Source organism: Tachysurus fulvidraco, chromosome 20, assembly GCF_022655615.1.
Source record: "Tachysurus fulvidraco isolate hzauxx_2018 chromosome 20, HZAU_PFXX_2.0, whole genome shotgun sequence".
In the NCBI taxonomy this organism is placed as follows: domain Eukaryota; kingdom Metazoa; phylum Chordata; class Actinopteri; order Siluriformes; family Bagridae; genus Tachysurus; species Tachysurus fulvidraco.
In genome coordinates, this window is record NC_062537.1 from 16,590,712 (window position 1) to 16,609,095 (window position 18,384).

The 18,384-nt window shown below is 37.2% G+C and overlaps 1 protein-coding gene across 4 annotated transcripts; it reads left to right on the top strand.

Moving 5' to 3' along the window:
- Positions 1–865: 865 nt before the first annotated feature.
- On the top strand, positions 866–17,468 carry si:dkey-81j8.6 (serine/threonine-protein kinase 10). 4 transcript variants are annotated; one of them, XM_047805051.1, is made up of 18 exons: positions 866–1,002; positions 1,112–1,296; positions 4,124–4,288; positions 4,411–4,459; positions 4,578–4,727; positions 4,848–4,920; positions 5,153–5,347; positions 6,240–6,414; positions 6,544–8,421; positions 9,363–9,493; positions 9,704–9,827; positions 9,998–10,165; positions 10,503–10,632; positions 11,525–11,649; positions 11,746–11,931; positions 14,505–14,630; positions 15,104–15,217; positions 15,389–17,468. In XM_047805051.1, exons 2-18 carry the CDS (start codon positions 1,147–1,149, stop codon positions 15,506–15,508), a joined length of 4,059 nt encoding a protein of 1,352 aa, XP_047661007.1. In that variant the 5' UTR covers positions 866–1,002; positions 1,112–1,146; the 3' UTR covers positions 15,509–17,468. The 4 variants fall into 4 exon arrangements, 2 of the variants coding, with proteins under 2 accessions (XP_047661007.1, XP_047661006.1); XR_007138856.1 differs by lacking the exon at positions 866–1,002 and having other exon boundaries at positions 1,010–1,296; positions 15,389–15,628; positions 15,946–17,468; XR_007138857.1 differs by lacking the exon at positions 866–1,002 and having other exon boundaries at positions 1,010–1,296; positions 15,389–15,628; positions 15,951–17,468.
- The last annotated feature ends 916 nt before the right edge of the window (positions 17,469–18,384 follow it).

The window sequence follows — 18,384 nt, forward strand, 5'->3', positions numbered from 1 at the left end:
TAACTATCAAAGGCTTTGTAACAGCCCTACAAATCACTTAGGATTCCTGACTTGCTGAACCATCCCATAATTGCAAATCATGCTACTAGATGAAACATATAACCTATTAACTTGCACATTACATTCTAACTGTTTGGGTTTTCAGTTCACGTGAATCATAACTACACCGGTAATGCATATGAGCTGAATAACTCAGAGAAGCGTTCTCCAGGAATACAGGTATGTGTTTTGAGTAAACATTTATGGATAAGATTTCCACGATAGACCTTCGTTAAAAGTGAGTTGTAAAAAGATCTTTCTTATTCTTGTCTCAGTACAGGGAAACAAAGTGAATATCACATGTAGTACAGATATTATGTATAAAGGTTAGACTGCAAAGACAGGTTCACTGAAGAACTTTTCTTCTGTGTGGATAGCGAGGCCCACAAGACCACAAGTGTGTCATTTGCTATAAGGGGATACACACCTCACTCACTCCATTTGTGCGGATCACTGATGTGAGCACACATAATACACACGTAATACAGGCCATGAGGTATAACACTGATTACAGTGATACACTGTGGAACGTATCATCGTATGTGTGTGTGTGTGTGTGTGTGTGTGTGTGTGTGTGTGTGTGTGTGTGTGTGTGTGTGTGTGTGTGTGTGTGTGTGATGGAGAGAGAGAGAGAAAAAAAATTTGATGTTTAATATTGATAAATATTATGATAAATGTGATCTTTTGTTTAATGTTTCATTAAATTTATGATTCTCCATTTTGTTCACAAAGTATTATTGTTTTAATAAATGTCTGTATAATTGTAATAAATGTTCATTTGTTTTCTGAAACTTGTTTTCTAAAACAGGAAGCCTCGAGCAGATGATGGATTGAACTTCGCCATACTGATTGGATGAGAAATAACAGGCACTCTCTTCAGTGCCGAGGTGCTGCAGTCGAACATGGCATTTATATTTCAGTGACGGATGTGGTTTCTACAGCAGCTTCCTGACATGCTTTGAGGTGTGTGACAACATACACCATTTTTCTCTCTCTCTCTCTCTGTCTCACTGACAAATCTGTGTGTTTACTTAGGAGGTTCTCTGGTGACTAAGGGTACGATCTTTTTTAGGGTGTTTTGGGTGATTAGTTAGGGAGCCAGACGCAATGGCGTCGCTCCTGATGCGTTTATTTCGTATGGGTGCAGAAAAGAAGAAGGTTCAGCATTATGAGCACCTGCGCAGGGATGCGGACCCTCGTCAGACTTGGGACACACTCGGAGAGCTTGGCGATGGAGCGTTTGGGAAAGTCTACAAGGTAGCCAACTTTTGTGAAGGAATTTAATCCTGCATGGTGTTTAGAACCTGTGAGCTCTATAAAAGACTTGAAGACATTATTTCATTCATCTAAGAAACTTCAGATCATCGCAGCGTGTGTGTGTGTGTGTGTGTGTGTGTGTGTGTGTGTGTGTGTGTGTGTGTGTGTGTGTGGGTGGGTGTTTTAGAGTACGCTACTCTACAACACAATAACATCATAAAGTCCCTGAAATAAATAAGAAAAAAAAAATGTCTTCAAGATAATTGACACATACATGCTTTGTAATTAACCCTTAAAATAATTGAAATTCATTACCAAAGAATTAAAGCTATTGTTATTATTCACCTTAAACCAAAACAATGTTTTTTGGTAGGTTTTACAGAGAAATTAATAAATCAGGCTTAAAACTCTATAAAAGGGGCTCTAAAATCTTGCAGATGCCTGAAGATGCATCTCTCTACTCATAAACACCCACTAACAATCAAACTCACTTGTAACACTTAATTTTACACCCAGACACTGTTTTGACAGTTTGCGGTGGACATTTTATTGTGGTCATATGAACTCTCTACTATCAGAGAGAAAATGGACGTTCAAGATTTTCCATTACATACACTGATGCAGAGTTTATTGTGCTCTAAATGACATACAACTTTTTTTGCTGATATGTTGTTGAATTTTCTGTTACTTTTGTATTGAGACCTAAAAAAACATCTTACTGAGACAAAAAACCCTGAGAATTGAGTAGAAACCGAAGTCCTGGTGAAGACAATCATGAATAGTATTAAATGTTGTTGTATTGTCATGTTTTGCTGTGTTTTGGTCAGACTTCATTCTGGCATGCTGTTCAGTATGCAGTTGACTTCTTACCTGGATGATCAGGCAGTCGTGTGTTTTGAACTGGGCAAACGTTTCTGGTAGTTGGTTCCTTAGTGGTGATACTGGCATTATTATGCAGCTGTAGATACCTACAGCTCAGATATTAACGTGTCTCTATTTCATGCTTTAGAAGGATGTGATTGTTTTTTGGCAGCCTGATGTTGGCTTGTGTTAATGTCTTAAGTCTGAAGTAATGTCTGAACTGCTGCTCTGGTTTTTCACCCAAAAACATGCGTATACGTAGGTATATTTTCCGCTTGATGTTAGTATTTGACAGAATCTCACTGTAGTTTTTGTTGGCTTGGTATCCTGTCAAGGGTGTAGTCTTTGCCATGTACAATTTCTTTCATGGGATGGGCTCTGAATCCACCGCCACACTGAATTGGATAAATGTTTTTGTGACATAGTCAAAGGTGACAGTGGTAAAGAAAAAGGATTTACTAACATCATAGGAAGAACCAAGACTTAACTAGAGGAACCCCTGGTCGTTTGGCCATCATTAGATAACCATCCTAATGCTTACTGCTAGCAATAAGGAACTACTAACTACTAAACCGCTAATCGGTATTTCTATATATAGGTGAATATATAATATCAGCAGTCTAACAAGGAATAGGATGTAGAGCCTGGTAGACATCAAGAGCAGGATCCAGATGAGTTTTGATTTTACATGTGTAGAATCCAGATATATGCAGGAGCTCGTATATCTTATCTTGGTAAAAAAATGAAGATCTGGATGAAAAAATTTGTAGACTTCAGGATGGCAAGACCTGGGATGGCAAAAATAAGGCAAATACGAGCAAGAGCTTGAAGGAATGATGATGGTGGATGTACAGTAGGGTTTGTATGGGAGCAAAGCACTGGATACCTCAGGAGTAGGATCCAGTTTTAAGCAGAGAAGATGGAAGTACAATAGGAGCTTGTAGACCTCAGAATGATAGGAGAAGGAAACCAGCAGGAAGCAGTGGCATGTACAATGGCAGAGCATGGATCTGGATTGTAGTACAGCTTTGTAGATCTTAGAAATTTAGAAGTAGGACCATTTAAACCATATGGAGTATGATCCCAAAACGAGAACATGAGCTTGTTGAATATTCAGAAGAGAACAGGACCTCACCATGGTTTCACATGGGAAAAGTGGATTATAGAAGTGACACTTTTTTGAGTGAAAGGGTCACCACCAACCCACCACAATGGGACTACCTTTGGACTACTTTGGATGGTTACAAAATAGAAATAGAATAATCTTTTATACATTATATACATTTGAAGGATATAGACTTCTTGAATATAGAATGCCTCACAGCCTCACAGCTCCATTATGGGTTTCCCCTGGGTTTCCTCGCAAAAGCATATCTCACATAACTCATTGCTGAATTCAGTGATATGAGCATCTCATGGTGGTTTCCACAAAAAAAGCATAGAAACAAAAACAGCAATTAGAATAAAGATGTTTCCTTCTGTGTCAATGTTACTGAGTTTCCCTGGTAACTGTGTACACAGGTTTAGTTATACGCTGTGGTTAAATTCACTTCCTGTTCAAACAAAGTCTGAAAGCTTAGTTAAAGATTTCCTCCCCAATGTGTGTTCGAGTTTCTTGGTGTTACGAAACACAAGGTGTCAATTGGTTAATGTTTCCTGCTCATAAAAACACACCCGAATCAGCTGGCTTGTTCATTATTTAATTGGTTAGGCCTTAATTGACTTATTAGGACTCATTAGGAACAATCCCATTTCAGGTGTCCAGATAAAGTGTGATATCTGCCAAAGTACTGGCTTCATAGGGTGTCTACACTTTTATGCTTGTCACAATGTCTATATCTGTTCATTAAATATACGTTTTTAAAAATATTTGATGTTTTCTTCTTTTCATACTGAAAAAGTAAAGTGCATGATTTTGCATACAACCTTATATGAAGCTAATAAAACATCTGTGTGTGTGTTTTAGGTTCAAAACAACGACAATGATGTGTTAGCAGCAGCTAAAGTTATAGATGTTCACAGTGAGGATCAACTGCAAGATTACATCACTGAAATCAACATCCTGGCAACCTGTCGTCATGGCAACATCATCTCTTTGCTGGAGGCCATCTACTTTGAAGGATGGTTATGGGTAAAAAAAAAATTTCTACCTATCTGTCTGTCTGTCTGTCTGTCTGTCTGTCTGTCTGACTGTCTGTCTGTCTGTCTGACTGTCTGACTGTCTGTCTTATCAAGAGTGTTCTCTGTGTTCAGGTCATCATTGAATTTTGTCCTGGTGGAGCGCTGGATGACATCATGTTGGGTAGGTGTGGCCTAACCCGAATGATCCTCTAAAAACCATCTCTTTAATGAATGCACTCACATATGGACATGTCTGTGTGCATGTATTTATGTGTATGTGTACGCGTGTATGTGCACAGAGCTGGAGCATGGCCTCTCCGAGCAGCAGATCAGTGAGGTGTGTTTCCAGACATTGCAGGCACTGTATTACCTGCATCAGCACCATATCATCCACAGAGACCTGAAGGCCGGAAACATTCTGCTTACCATGGAAGGCCGTATCAAACTTGGTATACACAAACATACACACACACACACCATATACAGAGCATACAGTACAACCCTATATCCTTATATGTAATATACCGACTAGAGCTGCCTTTATGTATTCCTGTGCTCTGTATCTGTAGCTGACTTTGGTGTGTCTGCAAAAAATGACAACACCCTCCAGAGACGATCGACTTTCATCGGAACACCATACTGGTAAGCCATATGTAGACTAAAGTGTTAGTTGAGCTTTTAAATAAAATGTTTTTAAGATGTTTCAGATGCTTAACAAATGTCTTTTCACTGTGATGAGGTGTACATACTGTATTCACCTTCAGCAATTATATGAGAAACAGTGCATAATATGTATTAATGCATTATTAGTTATATAGTCATTATTCATGGGTGTGTAACAGATAATGATAAACAAAGTGTGTGTATGTTGCAGGATGGCACCAGAAGTGATCATGTGTGAGACATCAAAGGAGAATCCATACTCGTGTAAATCTGATATCTGGTCTCTGGGTATCACACTGATAGAGGCAGCTGAGATGGAGCCTCCACACCACACTCTGAACCCCATGAGAGTACTGCTGAAGATCACCAAGTCTCCTCCTCCCACACTGACCAACACACGAATATGGTGAATCCGGACATCCATCTGTCCATCCATCTGTCAGCCACAATCCACAACACTTACTGTAGATATGCTGTTCATTATTTCATTCTACCACCTACATTGGCCAGCATGTACAATATCTTTAGTGAATTTGTCTCTATCCATCCATCCATCTATCTATCTATCTATCTATCTATCTATCTATCTATCTATCTATCTATCTATCTATCTATCTATCTATCTATCCATCCATCCATCCATCCATCCATCTATCTATCTATCTATCTATCTATCTATCTATCTATCTATCTATCTATCTATCTATCTATCTATCTATCCACCCAGTCTCCAACATACAGCAATATAAAATCTGTCTGTCCATCATTTATCCATTCAGCCATCTATCTATCTATCTATCTATCTATCTATCTATCTATCTATCTATCTATCTATCTATCTATCTATCTATCTATCTATCTATCTATCTATCTATCTATCCATCCATCCATCCATCCATCTATCCATCTATCTATCTATCTATCTATCTATCTATCTATCTATCTATCTATCTATCTATCTATCTATCTATCTATCTACTCACAGTCTCCAACATACAGCAATGGAAAATCTGTCTGTCCATCATTCTTCCATTCAGCCATCCATCCATACATTCATCTAGTCATCTATCCATCCCCAGTGTTCAACAAACACCAATAAATATCTGTCTATCTATCATCCGTCCATCTTCCATAAGGTCCAACATCCACACTGTTTATTTAAACAATGGCTCTGTTTCTGTTTTCACACATGGTGAACCTGCCCTATAACCCTGCTTATATTACAGATAGAGATGAAATTACACAGGAGCACGAAATAAATACATTTTCCTCCTTTTGCTGCTTTTTGCTTTCACCAGGTCAAACCATTTTCAGGATTTCCTGAAGAGGGCACTACAGAAAAACCCTGAGTCACGATGGGGAGCACAGCAACTACTTACTCACCCATTCTCATACGCCGGGCGGAGCGGACAAACTCTCAAGGAGCTTATTGCTGAGGCTAAAGCAGAGGTCACTGAGGTCATAGAGGCAGAGGTACTGTACTGTACTGTACATAAAGAAATAGAGAAAAACAAGCACAGAAGTTTGATTAACAAACTTTGTTTAAATGAATCAATCCCATTTTTGTTTAGCTTTAACTAACATACCTTTCTCACATATAAGTCTCTCTCAGATCTTCAGTCCTCTGTGGACGAACCTGTAACCATCACAGAGACACCGGTGAAAGATGCAAAAGATGAGCCAGACATTCCTCTGTCGCCTACATGTGAAGAACCTCCTGAAATTCCTTCTAATTCTGAGACAAACAAAGCCCCCAAAGTGACGCGTCGGGCATCGGGTGTCATAGATAAGGCACAGAAAAGAGCCAGGCGTTTGTCAGTTCCGGGAAACCTCCTATCTTTCCTGACTCGCCGTAAATCTGGATTCTGGAGTGATGATATGAAAAACCTGGAGAATCAGGCTCAACAGGACGTCATTGACGGTCATTGCGAAGGAGAATCACATACAAGTACACTAGAGACTGAGAAAGAAGGGATGGAAAAGGTAGAGAAACCAAAGGAGCTGAAAGATGGACCTGATCAGAGCCCAGATAACCTTGATGGAGAAACAGAACAGAAACCAATGCCTGAGAGTGACAAGGAGTGCAAGGACATCGAGGCGAACAGTCAGAAAGATGAAGAAATGCAACAGGAGGTCATTGTCAGCCATTGCGAAGGAGAATCACAGACAAGTACACTAGAGACTGAGAAAGAAGGGATGGAAAAGGTAGAGAAACCTAAGGAGCTGAAAGATGGACCTGATCAGAGACCAGATAACCTTGATGGAGAAACAGAACAGAAACCAATGCCACAGAGTGACATGGAGTGCAAGGACATCGAGGCGAACAGTCAGAAAGATGAAGAAATGCAACAGGAAGAGAATTTATCTGAACAGGAATCACTACAGAATACAGAGCTTAAGATTAGTCCAAATGCTGATGAATCTAAAGATGATCAAACTTTTTGGAGATGTCTTAGTGAACCGGTAGAAAAAGACGATAGACTTGGAGTAGCTGATTTGCAAAATGTTCTGATTGGCATGTTGAATTTGGAAACCTCGCACTTACACCAGAAACGTGAAACCAAAGAACTAAGTTTTTACGATTATCTGGATTTAGCTGGACATGGGACAGCTTCTAAAGTCACGTCCACAGTAGAGTTAATTGGAAAGCCAGTTGTGGAAGTGTGTGTTCTTGCTTCTGCGAAAAAGACAAGCGAGGAACAGACTGAGAGTGTAATGCAGAAGGGTTTGAAAGAGGATGGAGAAGGACAAGTTGAAGCTAAAGAGGAGGAGGATAAGACAGTTGAAGATGGAGGCAAACACAAAGAGGATCTATGTGTTAGGAAAGAAATAACCGAAGAGACAGTGAAGGACCAACATTTTGAATGTGTTAGGAAAGAAATAACCGAAGAGACAGTAAAGGACCAACATTTTGACAATGCTGAAACAACAGTGCAAATAAATGATTCAACTGGTGAAGAAACAGCACAAGCCCCAAATCAGCAAGAATCAGAACTGAAAAAAGAATCTGAGCAAAATGAGCCACCTGAAGAAGAACTGAAGAAGGAGAAAGCACCAGCAGAGAACAATTCCAGACATGGAACAAACCCTGATGAGATCCAGAGTCCAGGAAGCAGAGATGTGGATGAGGATGTAACAACTGACCAATCAGATGAACCCAGGAATCTCACAGAGACTGATTCACAGAACGAGTCGCTTGCAAATGACACAGCAGCAACGTCACAGCCTCATACTGACTGTCCAATGTTTACAGAGACACCAACAGATGAAGTGAGCTCAAAAAAGTCCAACGGTGTTTCTTTAGACAACAAGGTTATCAAAAGTACCAAGCAGGTTAGCTTTGCGCACAAACAAGAGACACACAGCATCCTGAATGGCAACTCAAACACAGAAGCAGCTCACACCGAGTCAAATGGTTTGCTACACCATACCAATAATCAGCACAATGAAGAGTCAGCGCTTTCACAAAAAACTGAAACGGTGAGTCAGTGCACTGGAAAGAGTTTCCCTTCAACACAACACAATATTTACTGTTCTATGTTTCCCATTTTTTATTCCACTTTAATTGTTCTTAACTTTCTAACAACATTACTGGATCGGTTCGCTCGGTTCCTTACTTCTTTATTAAAATTTCACAACGTTCTCACACATATTCTCCTGACCTTTGGCATCATTAATGGAATAAACATAATAAACCTGCTTTGTTGGATCTAATAAGTTGGATATAATGAGTATCTATAATTGGTTGGCTGGTATGATGATGGTAAAAGGGTGATAGGCTGGAATCATGTCTGTTGTTTTTTGCTTGGCTGATATAACAACAACTGTGAGGTTTTGAATTGTTGATGTAATAATGACTGTGAGATTTTGATTGGTTGGTACAATGACTTTACGGTTTTAATCGGCCCATATATTCATAACACTAAAAGGTTTTGATTTTGTGATTGTAATGACTGTAAAGTTTTGATTGTTGATCACTATGATATTTTGATTAGCCAGTATAATGATCGTAATATTCTGAAGGCTAAAAAGCAGCTGTGACATAAGAATATGAGTGGCATCCAAGGTTGACTCATGATTGCATTAAATCACCTTTACATATCCTGTAAAAAGTTACACAATTCAGAGACACGATGCTGATGTCATGCACTAATCTTAACATGACCTCACATGTACAGTACTAACAGTATCACAATACTTAATTTTGGTTCTTCCTTATAGACCTTTTGTTAACCGATCAGAAGATATTACTGTATATTACATATACTACAGAATATTCATTATTAAAGACATATTATATATACAATAGGCTGGAACAAGGTCTGTATTAGTTGATAATAAATGCTAATCTGATAACACTTTCTGGTAGTGGACTTAGACTTTACATGTAAACTACCATAACTTTTGATTCGTACATGCAGAATTTACCTGTGGGCCGGAAAACAGTGAAGAAAACTCGGAAATTTATGGTAGACGGGCGGGAAGTGAGCATCACAACATCAAAAGTGCTTAGTGAGAGAAATGATAAAGAACAGCAGATGCGCTCAATCAGGTACTTTCACTCAAGAATAAGTAATTACCAAAATGTTAATCAATTACCCCAAAATAATAATAAATATGTTTTTGTGTTTGTATATAAGTATGTGTCTTTGTGCTAAAATATAGCTTTGTTGGTATAAATGGAAAGTGTTACCACAATATTATGTGTGTAAAAAATAAAAATGATATGTGTGTGTGTGTGTGTGTGTGTACGTGTGTGCAGGCGGCAGGAGTTGCACGCTCTGAAGCTGCTGCAGCGAGAAGAACAGCGAGAGTTCACACAGCTGGAACAGAAACTGCAGCAACAAAGAGAGATGATGTTCCGGCATATTGAACAGGAAATGAGTGTAAGTCAGAACACACACACACACACACACACACACACACACACACACACACACACACACACACACACACACACACACACACACACACAAAATCAAAGTGCATTAGAGCTAGTTTTTATTTCCTCCATACAACCAACTATCCATCCATCTCTTTGTGTCACCCTCTACAGAGTAAGAAGCAGTACTACGATAGTGAACTGCAGCGTCTGGAGAAACAGTATGAACAACAGAGCCAAAAAATGGAGACCGAGCACACGGCACGTCTCCAAGATGATGCACGACGTCTTAAATCCCAGCAAGAGAAGGAGCTCCGAGCACTTAAAATGGACCCTAAAGAGGTAATAAGTCACCTCGAACAAATAATCTAATTTTGTATAGAATGACCGACTATTAGATGGACAGAAAGTTTCTTCAATGAGATGATTATAAATTATAGAACATTGTGTGTTTTGACCCCCTGCTATACATCCTTATTACCATAAACTATATATGTCAGATATTCATTTTGAGATTAGCTGATCCAGTACTCAGATAAAGATAAGCATCTGTAAAAGAAAGCTAGAAGTTCTTAATCCAATTAGTATAATAGAAAGCATGCTTTATGTAAGAATCGACTTTCTTTAACCAATAACATTCCCAGTTTTATGTAAAAAAATAAATCTGTGTGCATTACAGGAGCAGCGTTTTCAGCAAAAGCAGCAGCAGGAGCTAAATGAAGTGCTACAGAAAGCTGTACAGGAGCACAAGAGGAAAGTGGCTTCCATGGAGTGGGACATCACTGTCAAATCTCAGCAGCTCAAGAGAGGTACAACTGTTACACAAACCACAACGTTTACACCATACAGCAAAAAACACAGTGACTTTTGGAACATGAATATTCATGGATGTATCAGTAGGCATGTGTTTTTCCACAATAACAGTGTATCAACAACACAGATGTAAACTCAACACAAATGAGATAAATTCCCTAGACAAAAAAACTGACACTTAAGACATGTTTAGTTTTGTAGCAGTAGCTGCATTAGTTAATCCTAGCAAGTTTACAATGTTTTACAAGTTTACAGTAGATAGATGGATAGATTTAGCCATGAGTGTTCGTCTGACATATCTGCCAAAAAGAAAATGTGGAAAAGAATAGTTATAATTGGGTGTGTCTTTAAGAAATGTACCATTGAGTCCCTATGTGAAAGGCTCATGTAGCTAACATGAGCTAACCTGACAGGATTTTTTTTATTTTTTTTTTCATAAACTCTAAATAATATGTAAATTCTAGTTTATCGATCCTTCACTGTGAAAACTAGCAAGGCATCTCAAAACAATTAGTACAACTAGTAAACATGAGGTAAACAGATAGAATGTGTTTGAGGATATTTTAGTTCTTACGAATGTTATCTTCGCCTTATCTATACTGCTAACAAAATTTGACCCTCCCCAAATGTCCAATAATTAAACTATTCACAAATGTCATATACGTATGGGCTGAAAGAAACCTTTATTTGCATCCCCCAAACACACACACACACACACACACACACACACACACACACACACACACACACACACACACACAAACACACACACACACCAACTTGTGGTCTTCAGACATTCCCTTTTCAAATTGTGTTTAAAGCCGACTCAGAGCAGAAACACCACTATAAGCTGCGCGCTGAGGGTTTTCTGTATTTATTTACCTGCAGCACGTGAGTCGGTGGTCTGGGAACTGGAACAGCGGCACCTGCAAGAGAAATATCATTTATTCAAGCAGCAGGTGAAGGAGCAGTATTCTCTACAGAGACAGCAACTCAGCCGGAGACACAGCAAGGTGACTTGTAGATGATCTGAATGGCGTACAATGAAATCCGAATCCAAATCTTATTCTTATTTCTAATTTTATTCTTATTCTCACTGTTTTGCGTAGGATGTGGAGCGTGTGTCACGGTTCCAGCAGGGCCTAATAGATGAGCAGAAGTCTTCGCAGGCTCAGGAAAGAGCACAGTTTCAAAGGGCTCAACGGGCTGAACTCAAAGGTTGCATAAACCGGATTAGGCAAGAGCTGAGGAAGCAGGGGTTAAGCGGGACCGAACAGAGGCAAAAACTCACACAGGTAACATGATGACATACAGAATCTTCTCTATATTTCTGATTCTGTCGTACAATTCATAAAGACATGTACGTATTTTTGTACCTGCTCTCACAGCTACTCCTTAAATTCATTCAGCTAAAGATAAGTCAGTTGGGGAGCATCTCATTTGTAATGACAGGAGGCTTGGTCATGTATTGTGCTAGTTTGCGGCATTTGCTTAGTTGCGAATTCAATGTCAGCGAAATGACCGTTTGCTCTGTAATTACTCATACTGTACGTCTAGTGGAAGGTAGTTAAACTTCATCTACACATTAACTGTGTTGAGACTTTCACAGTGTTTTCACACTTGTTGGTATTTTTTCTCAACCTTAACCTCCACGCCAATCAGAGCAAGAAAGAAAAATAGGGGTCAGATGAGAAACAGAGCTCAAGCGCTAGAGAAAAAATGAGATTTATGACATTAAACCAAAAATATTTAATTGACAGTATTCAAACATTGCAAAGCTATTTATGGGACATTCACCAGTAGACCATAACACTTTTAACCTCGTATCATCAAGTCACACAATCAGCAGCTCTTCTCTTGATTTTCTGTCTTCAAAGACACACAACAATCTAATTACCAGTTAGACTAATATTTAGTCTGTCTTGTCTGGATTACTTTAGTCTGTCTTGTCTGGATTACTGACGACGTTAATTCTAATCTAGATTTTCAAGATTATTTTTTATATCAACACAAACTCATGTTGCTCTTCTCAGAACGTTTATTTAGTTAATTCCAAACCATTTGTTATACACATACCCTAAATAATCAGAAGTGAAAGATATAAATAAAATAGAGAAGAGACAGAAGTGTTAGTAGTTAGCTGAAGTTGTGAAAATTCGAGGAATTGATCAAGAGTTACTCTTATCTAATATACATAATCAAGAGTTATCAAGAGTTACTCTTATCTAGTCTACATAATCCCCTGAGTGGTTTGTTGGATTTCCAGTGAAATAATAATTGCCATCTTGCTAATAAAGACGTCTAACCTCTCAGAACTGAACTAAATCCTGCCTCTGAGACCACTGAGTGTTGCATAGCTTGACAAACCTCAATATAACAATTCAGCCATGGAGCCAGAAGCTAAAGAGCTAAACATATGACTTAAATTACATCAGGTATAGCAGGATAGCCTAACTTAAGAAGCATCTGTCATCTATATTTGTGTATATTGCAGACAATTTAATTTAGGGAAATAGAAAATGTGATATTTTAATTTTGCCATTCTGCAATCTGCTTCTATGTACCCTATTATTTATGTTGTTTAAAAGGGCTCATGAATGCACTAAGTAACAAACAACAAAAAAAGGAAAAGTCAATGATTTCTGTGTTGTATATGTTATATATATTTACATGCACATAATAACACAACCATTATACACCAATGCTTATTTGTCAAAAGGTGCTGATTCATTCCCTACAGCAGTCCTGACAATACTGTCATCTAGATTTAACCCTTGTATGTTGTTCGTATTTTTGTTACTCAGCCAGTGTTGGTGGGTCTGTTTGACCCGCTGCATTTTTGGGTTTTTAATTCAACACAATCAAAAATTTTATGTTAAAATACTTTACAGAAATTTACTTCATCCCAATTACAAGCAATATAAACAGCATATATGGTTAATATTTGCCCTTTGCCTTTATTACATCACATTTTTTCATTAAAGTGCTACTTGTTTTTTGTTGTTTTTTAATAAAATGAAGTAAAAAAAAAAGGAAATTCAAATTTAATCAAGTTATGAAAAAATCACCAAGTTTACAAGGATGCAAAGTTTTTCAAAACTATTGATGTTTATGAATATGGGTCCCACAGACCCGAACAACATACAAGGGTTAAATCACAGGTTTATATTAATTTGTTCATTCTAATACTCAGTCCTTATAGCATTTTATGATTTTGTGATCACAGAATGTAATATCAAACCTTTTTTTTTTAAATGTTTAAAGATTTTAACAGATTTGAGTCAAAGCTAGTTCTTAAGATATTACTGAGTAAATACCTACAGTTCAGAATGATAAAACAAAGCAAATAAAGAATATGACGCTGTAGCAAACCCGGCAAATACGATAAACTTGACAATAACATTCTTGACAAATAAACTCACAGAAAGCAGAATTTAAACATGAGTGCTAATGAGAAGTACAATGAAATATTTGTGAGTGATCAGTGACATGTGACATTGTCAGGTGACTTACCGGGGCTGATGGGTAATGTAGTTTATTTTGCCCTAATCATGACAAATGTCTACTCACATACTTTTGAGAGTAGACATTTGACTGACTATAAACATTTGGTATTATTTAGTATTTAGTTAAAAATAATTAATAATGGGCCTGGACTTAACATTTAAATAATACAAATATCACTATGCATCACACACTCAATCTTTTCACTGTAAGGAGTTTAGTTATTTAAGGTGAATGTCGTGTATCTATGTTTTTATTTATGGCCTGGACTCCTTCTCTCTTAATCTCTCCTGCTGTCTCCTATTTAGTTCTGATTATTTATCTGTCGTACTCACTGTTCCCTCTCTCTCTCTCTCTCTCTCAGTTCATGTCAGAGGACGAGAACAGGCAGAAGCAGGAGTTCAAGTCTCTCCAGGAGAGTCAGGAGCTCCAGTTTAAGGAACTGCAAGATCAGTGTGACTTCAACATCACTGAGCTCCATCAGCTACAGGTACACCAACACACCTTTATCAATCTGAACTCTTTCAATAATCTAATCATGGACTAAATCCTCTGTAGCTTAGATTTCCTGCTACAATTCATGTTGGAAGTCACTGAACTGGAAAAGAACATTTTTTTAAGATTTTACAGTTTTACTGAAATGAAATGTGATGTTTTTGAATTGAAGATAATCCAGGGCTTATACTCTTTACTTTAGTAACATAAGGCTCATCACTTCAGTGCTAAAGTAAAGATGCATGTGTCAGGATAGAAACCTTATTATAGGTTTATTATTATTTGTTGTGTTATTATAATTGGTCAAGTTAAGTAGATTTTTCAGGACTTTACACATAAAAGGCAGTGTGTTATAGATTAGACACTCATTTGTGTGTGTGTGTGTGTGTGTGTGTGTGTGTGTGTGTGTGTGTGTGTGTGTGTGTGTGTGTGTGTGTGTGTGTGTGTGTGTGTGTGTGTGTGTTGTAGAATGAGAAACTGCAGGTTCTGGTGGAGATGGAGAAGAAGAAGATCAAAAGGTTGGAAGATGAACACACACTAGAACTGAACGAATGGAGAGATAAACTCGCCTGCAGGAAAGAGGTACAGTAAAGACAACAAATACTGTATATGTTTCAAAAATCATTTAAAAGCTAAAAGATCTAAATAATCTTTCTGTAGTGTGTAGATTTCTGCTGAATTTCTACTGTGTGTGTGTGTGTGTGTGTGTGTGTGTGTGTGTGTGTGTGTGTGTGTGTGTGTGTGTGTGTGTAGGCACTGGAAGAAGACCTGGCTCGTAAAAAAAGAGAGTATGAAGGAACCAGAAGACGAAGTGAAGCAGAAAACCGATATGCACGGCGTTCCAGATTCTTCCCAAACCTCAGTTTTCACTGACAAACTCAAACTAAACTTTCAAACTAAACTGTGTTTATGTGACTGTATGTATTTTAAATTGATCCTGATGTCCTGGAATTGTGTCTTCTTCTGATATAAACACTGAGCCAGTATGCCAGGGTAAGCGAACAACATTTAATACATACATACATATATATATATATATATATATATATATATATATATATATATATATATATATATATATATATATATATATATATACAGTGTTGCTTAAATGTTTATGAGCCCCTTAGAAATTCCTAGATTTCTGCTTAAATATGACCCAAAACATCATTAAGTCCTAAAGGTAAACAAAGTGAACACAATAAAAACAATGAGTCAACAATATTATACTTCTTCATTTAAATATTGAGAGATATGATCCAGAATTACATCTCTTTGACTTGTAAAAGACTGTGAACCTTTACTTTCAGAACAGAAGAGCTTCAACACTTGGATTAAATGGATATCCTTACATGAACTGCATGATTCAGGTCCTTCCACAATTTTCCTTTGGATTAAAGTCAGGACATTGACTTGGCCATTCTAAAACATCATTCTTTGGTACACAGACTTGAGTGCTTGTGATCGTTCTCTTGGTGTATGACCCATTTCTTCTTGAGATTCAGTTTATGGACAGATGTCTTGCCATTTTTATTTAGAGTTCACTGAATAATTCTGAATTCATTGTTCCATCAATGATGGCAAGCTTTCCTGGCACAGATGCAGCAATACAGGCCATCATTGTTCCATCAATGATGGCAAGCTTTCCTGGCACAGATGCAGCAATACAGGCCCAAAGCATGATATAACCACCATGTTTTACGGATGGTATAAGGTTCTTATGGTGGAATTTATTATTTTCCTTTCTCCAAAAATAATGCTTCTCATTTTAAAACAAAAAGGTTTTATTTAGATTATTTTTCAATTGTCTTCTGGCTTGTCCACAGGATCTTTAACAAACTTCATGGGCTGCAATGTTGTTGTTGTTTTTTTTAGAGAGAAGTGGCTTTATTCTTGCAACTCAGCCTTGCACACCATCTTTATTGTTCACCTTATGGCTCATGAGAATTAACATAAGTCAAAGTAAAAGAGACCTTTAGTTGCTTAGAAGTTCCTCTGTATTCCTTTCTTACCCAACAGACTATTACATGTCTATATTTTGGAGTGATCTTTCTTGGTTGACCACTTCTGGGAATGTACCAATGGTAATGCATTTCCTTCACTTTGGATATATCTCTGTTCTTTCAATAAAATTGGACACTCAGGGAGACCTGATAATCTCAATGACTGAAAACAGATGGACTCTAATTTGACCTTGAAATTAAGTACTAAACCTAGAGATTTACATACTTTTGCCTCTCACAGATATATAATATTGGAACATTTTCCTGAATAGAAAAATAAGTTAGTATTATATAATAGTATAATATATTTGTCTGATCTGTTTGATTGGGCTCACTTGGTCTGCTTTTGGAACATTTGTTTTGGGTCATATTTATGCAGAAATCTAGAAATTTCTAAAGGGTTCACAAACTTTCAAGCGACACTGTGTTTTACATTTATAATAATTATATGTATGTATATATTTACTGTAAACAGCACAACAGTGCCAATTTTCACATCTGTAATATAAATGTAGTAAATATGATCTGGATGTGTATATAGCAGTGTGTGATACAGTGAATGTAAAGAACCGACTGAGGCATTTAGGTTTTTTATTTCAATGTCTTTGTAGTGATGCTGTACTGTGTATATACAAATACTCTCAAAGCCTTGAACAATGGCACTTACACTGTGTTTCTTAATTATTTTCAACACGATCCTATGAGCATGTCTGGAGTTCATGTGAAAAATTCAGTTCATCAATTTCTACATTTCTGGTATGACGTACCGACTCTCACTGGCTTTGATTACAATAAAATTCATTTATTTGCAATAAAAATATTGAATGGGACTACTTGTGTTATATGATACAATAGTTTTCCCAGGTCATGCTAGCATCTAACAGGCTAATAACAGCAACAATCATAGCAAGCTGTCATATTTTATCCAACATACATTTACGGAAACAAATAATAATGCATTTGTAACATCTTAAATATGGACTTGTGCTGCGAGCACTTCATATAATGTAAGTGCAAGTGGAATAAAAGTTTCTGTGAAGAGATTTTTATTTTTAACATTTATACATTGCTCAGTTTTCCGCTGTGGGAAAGTTTTCAGGAGAGAAAAATCTGCACTTTTCTTGTTTCTTGGCTTATTATAACTTTGTGCACAGACACACATTTTAATAAAATGTTTAGCTTGAATATAATTAAGTTATATATAATAGTGAAGTCATTCCCTTGAAATCTCTCTCTCTCTCTCTCTCTCTCTCTCTCTCTCTAAAAAACACAGTGATTACAGCTTTTTCTTTTCTAATCAACACAATAGCATTAAAAATATTGCTCATGATACAGAAAGAACTACTTTGTGAGCCATGATGTAATAGAATAAATATAAAAATAATTGAACATTGAAGGGAATAGATCCACAACACTACACGCTAAAAGTATGTAACATAGTTTAATAGGTTGCAAATTGTAAAAGCAAACTGCTAGTGTGAGAAGAAAAATAAATCCGTTCAGGATGTGCTGTCACTGTTGAAATGTCTTAATTTTAGACAAAACTTGTTGAGTCTAAAATTCTCAAAACTCTAAACAAAATTATTTAGATTTTTTTTTTTTTACACATAATAGACTAACAACATTATTAGGGTCCTGAAACCTGACCGTTTTATTCATTTAAAATCATTCTGGTGGCCATGATAATGTTTATTATGAGTATACAGTCAGTACTACAATAACAATAACAGTACAGGACCCGGATGT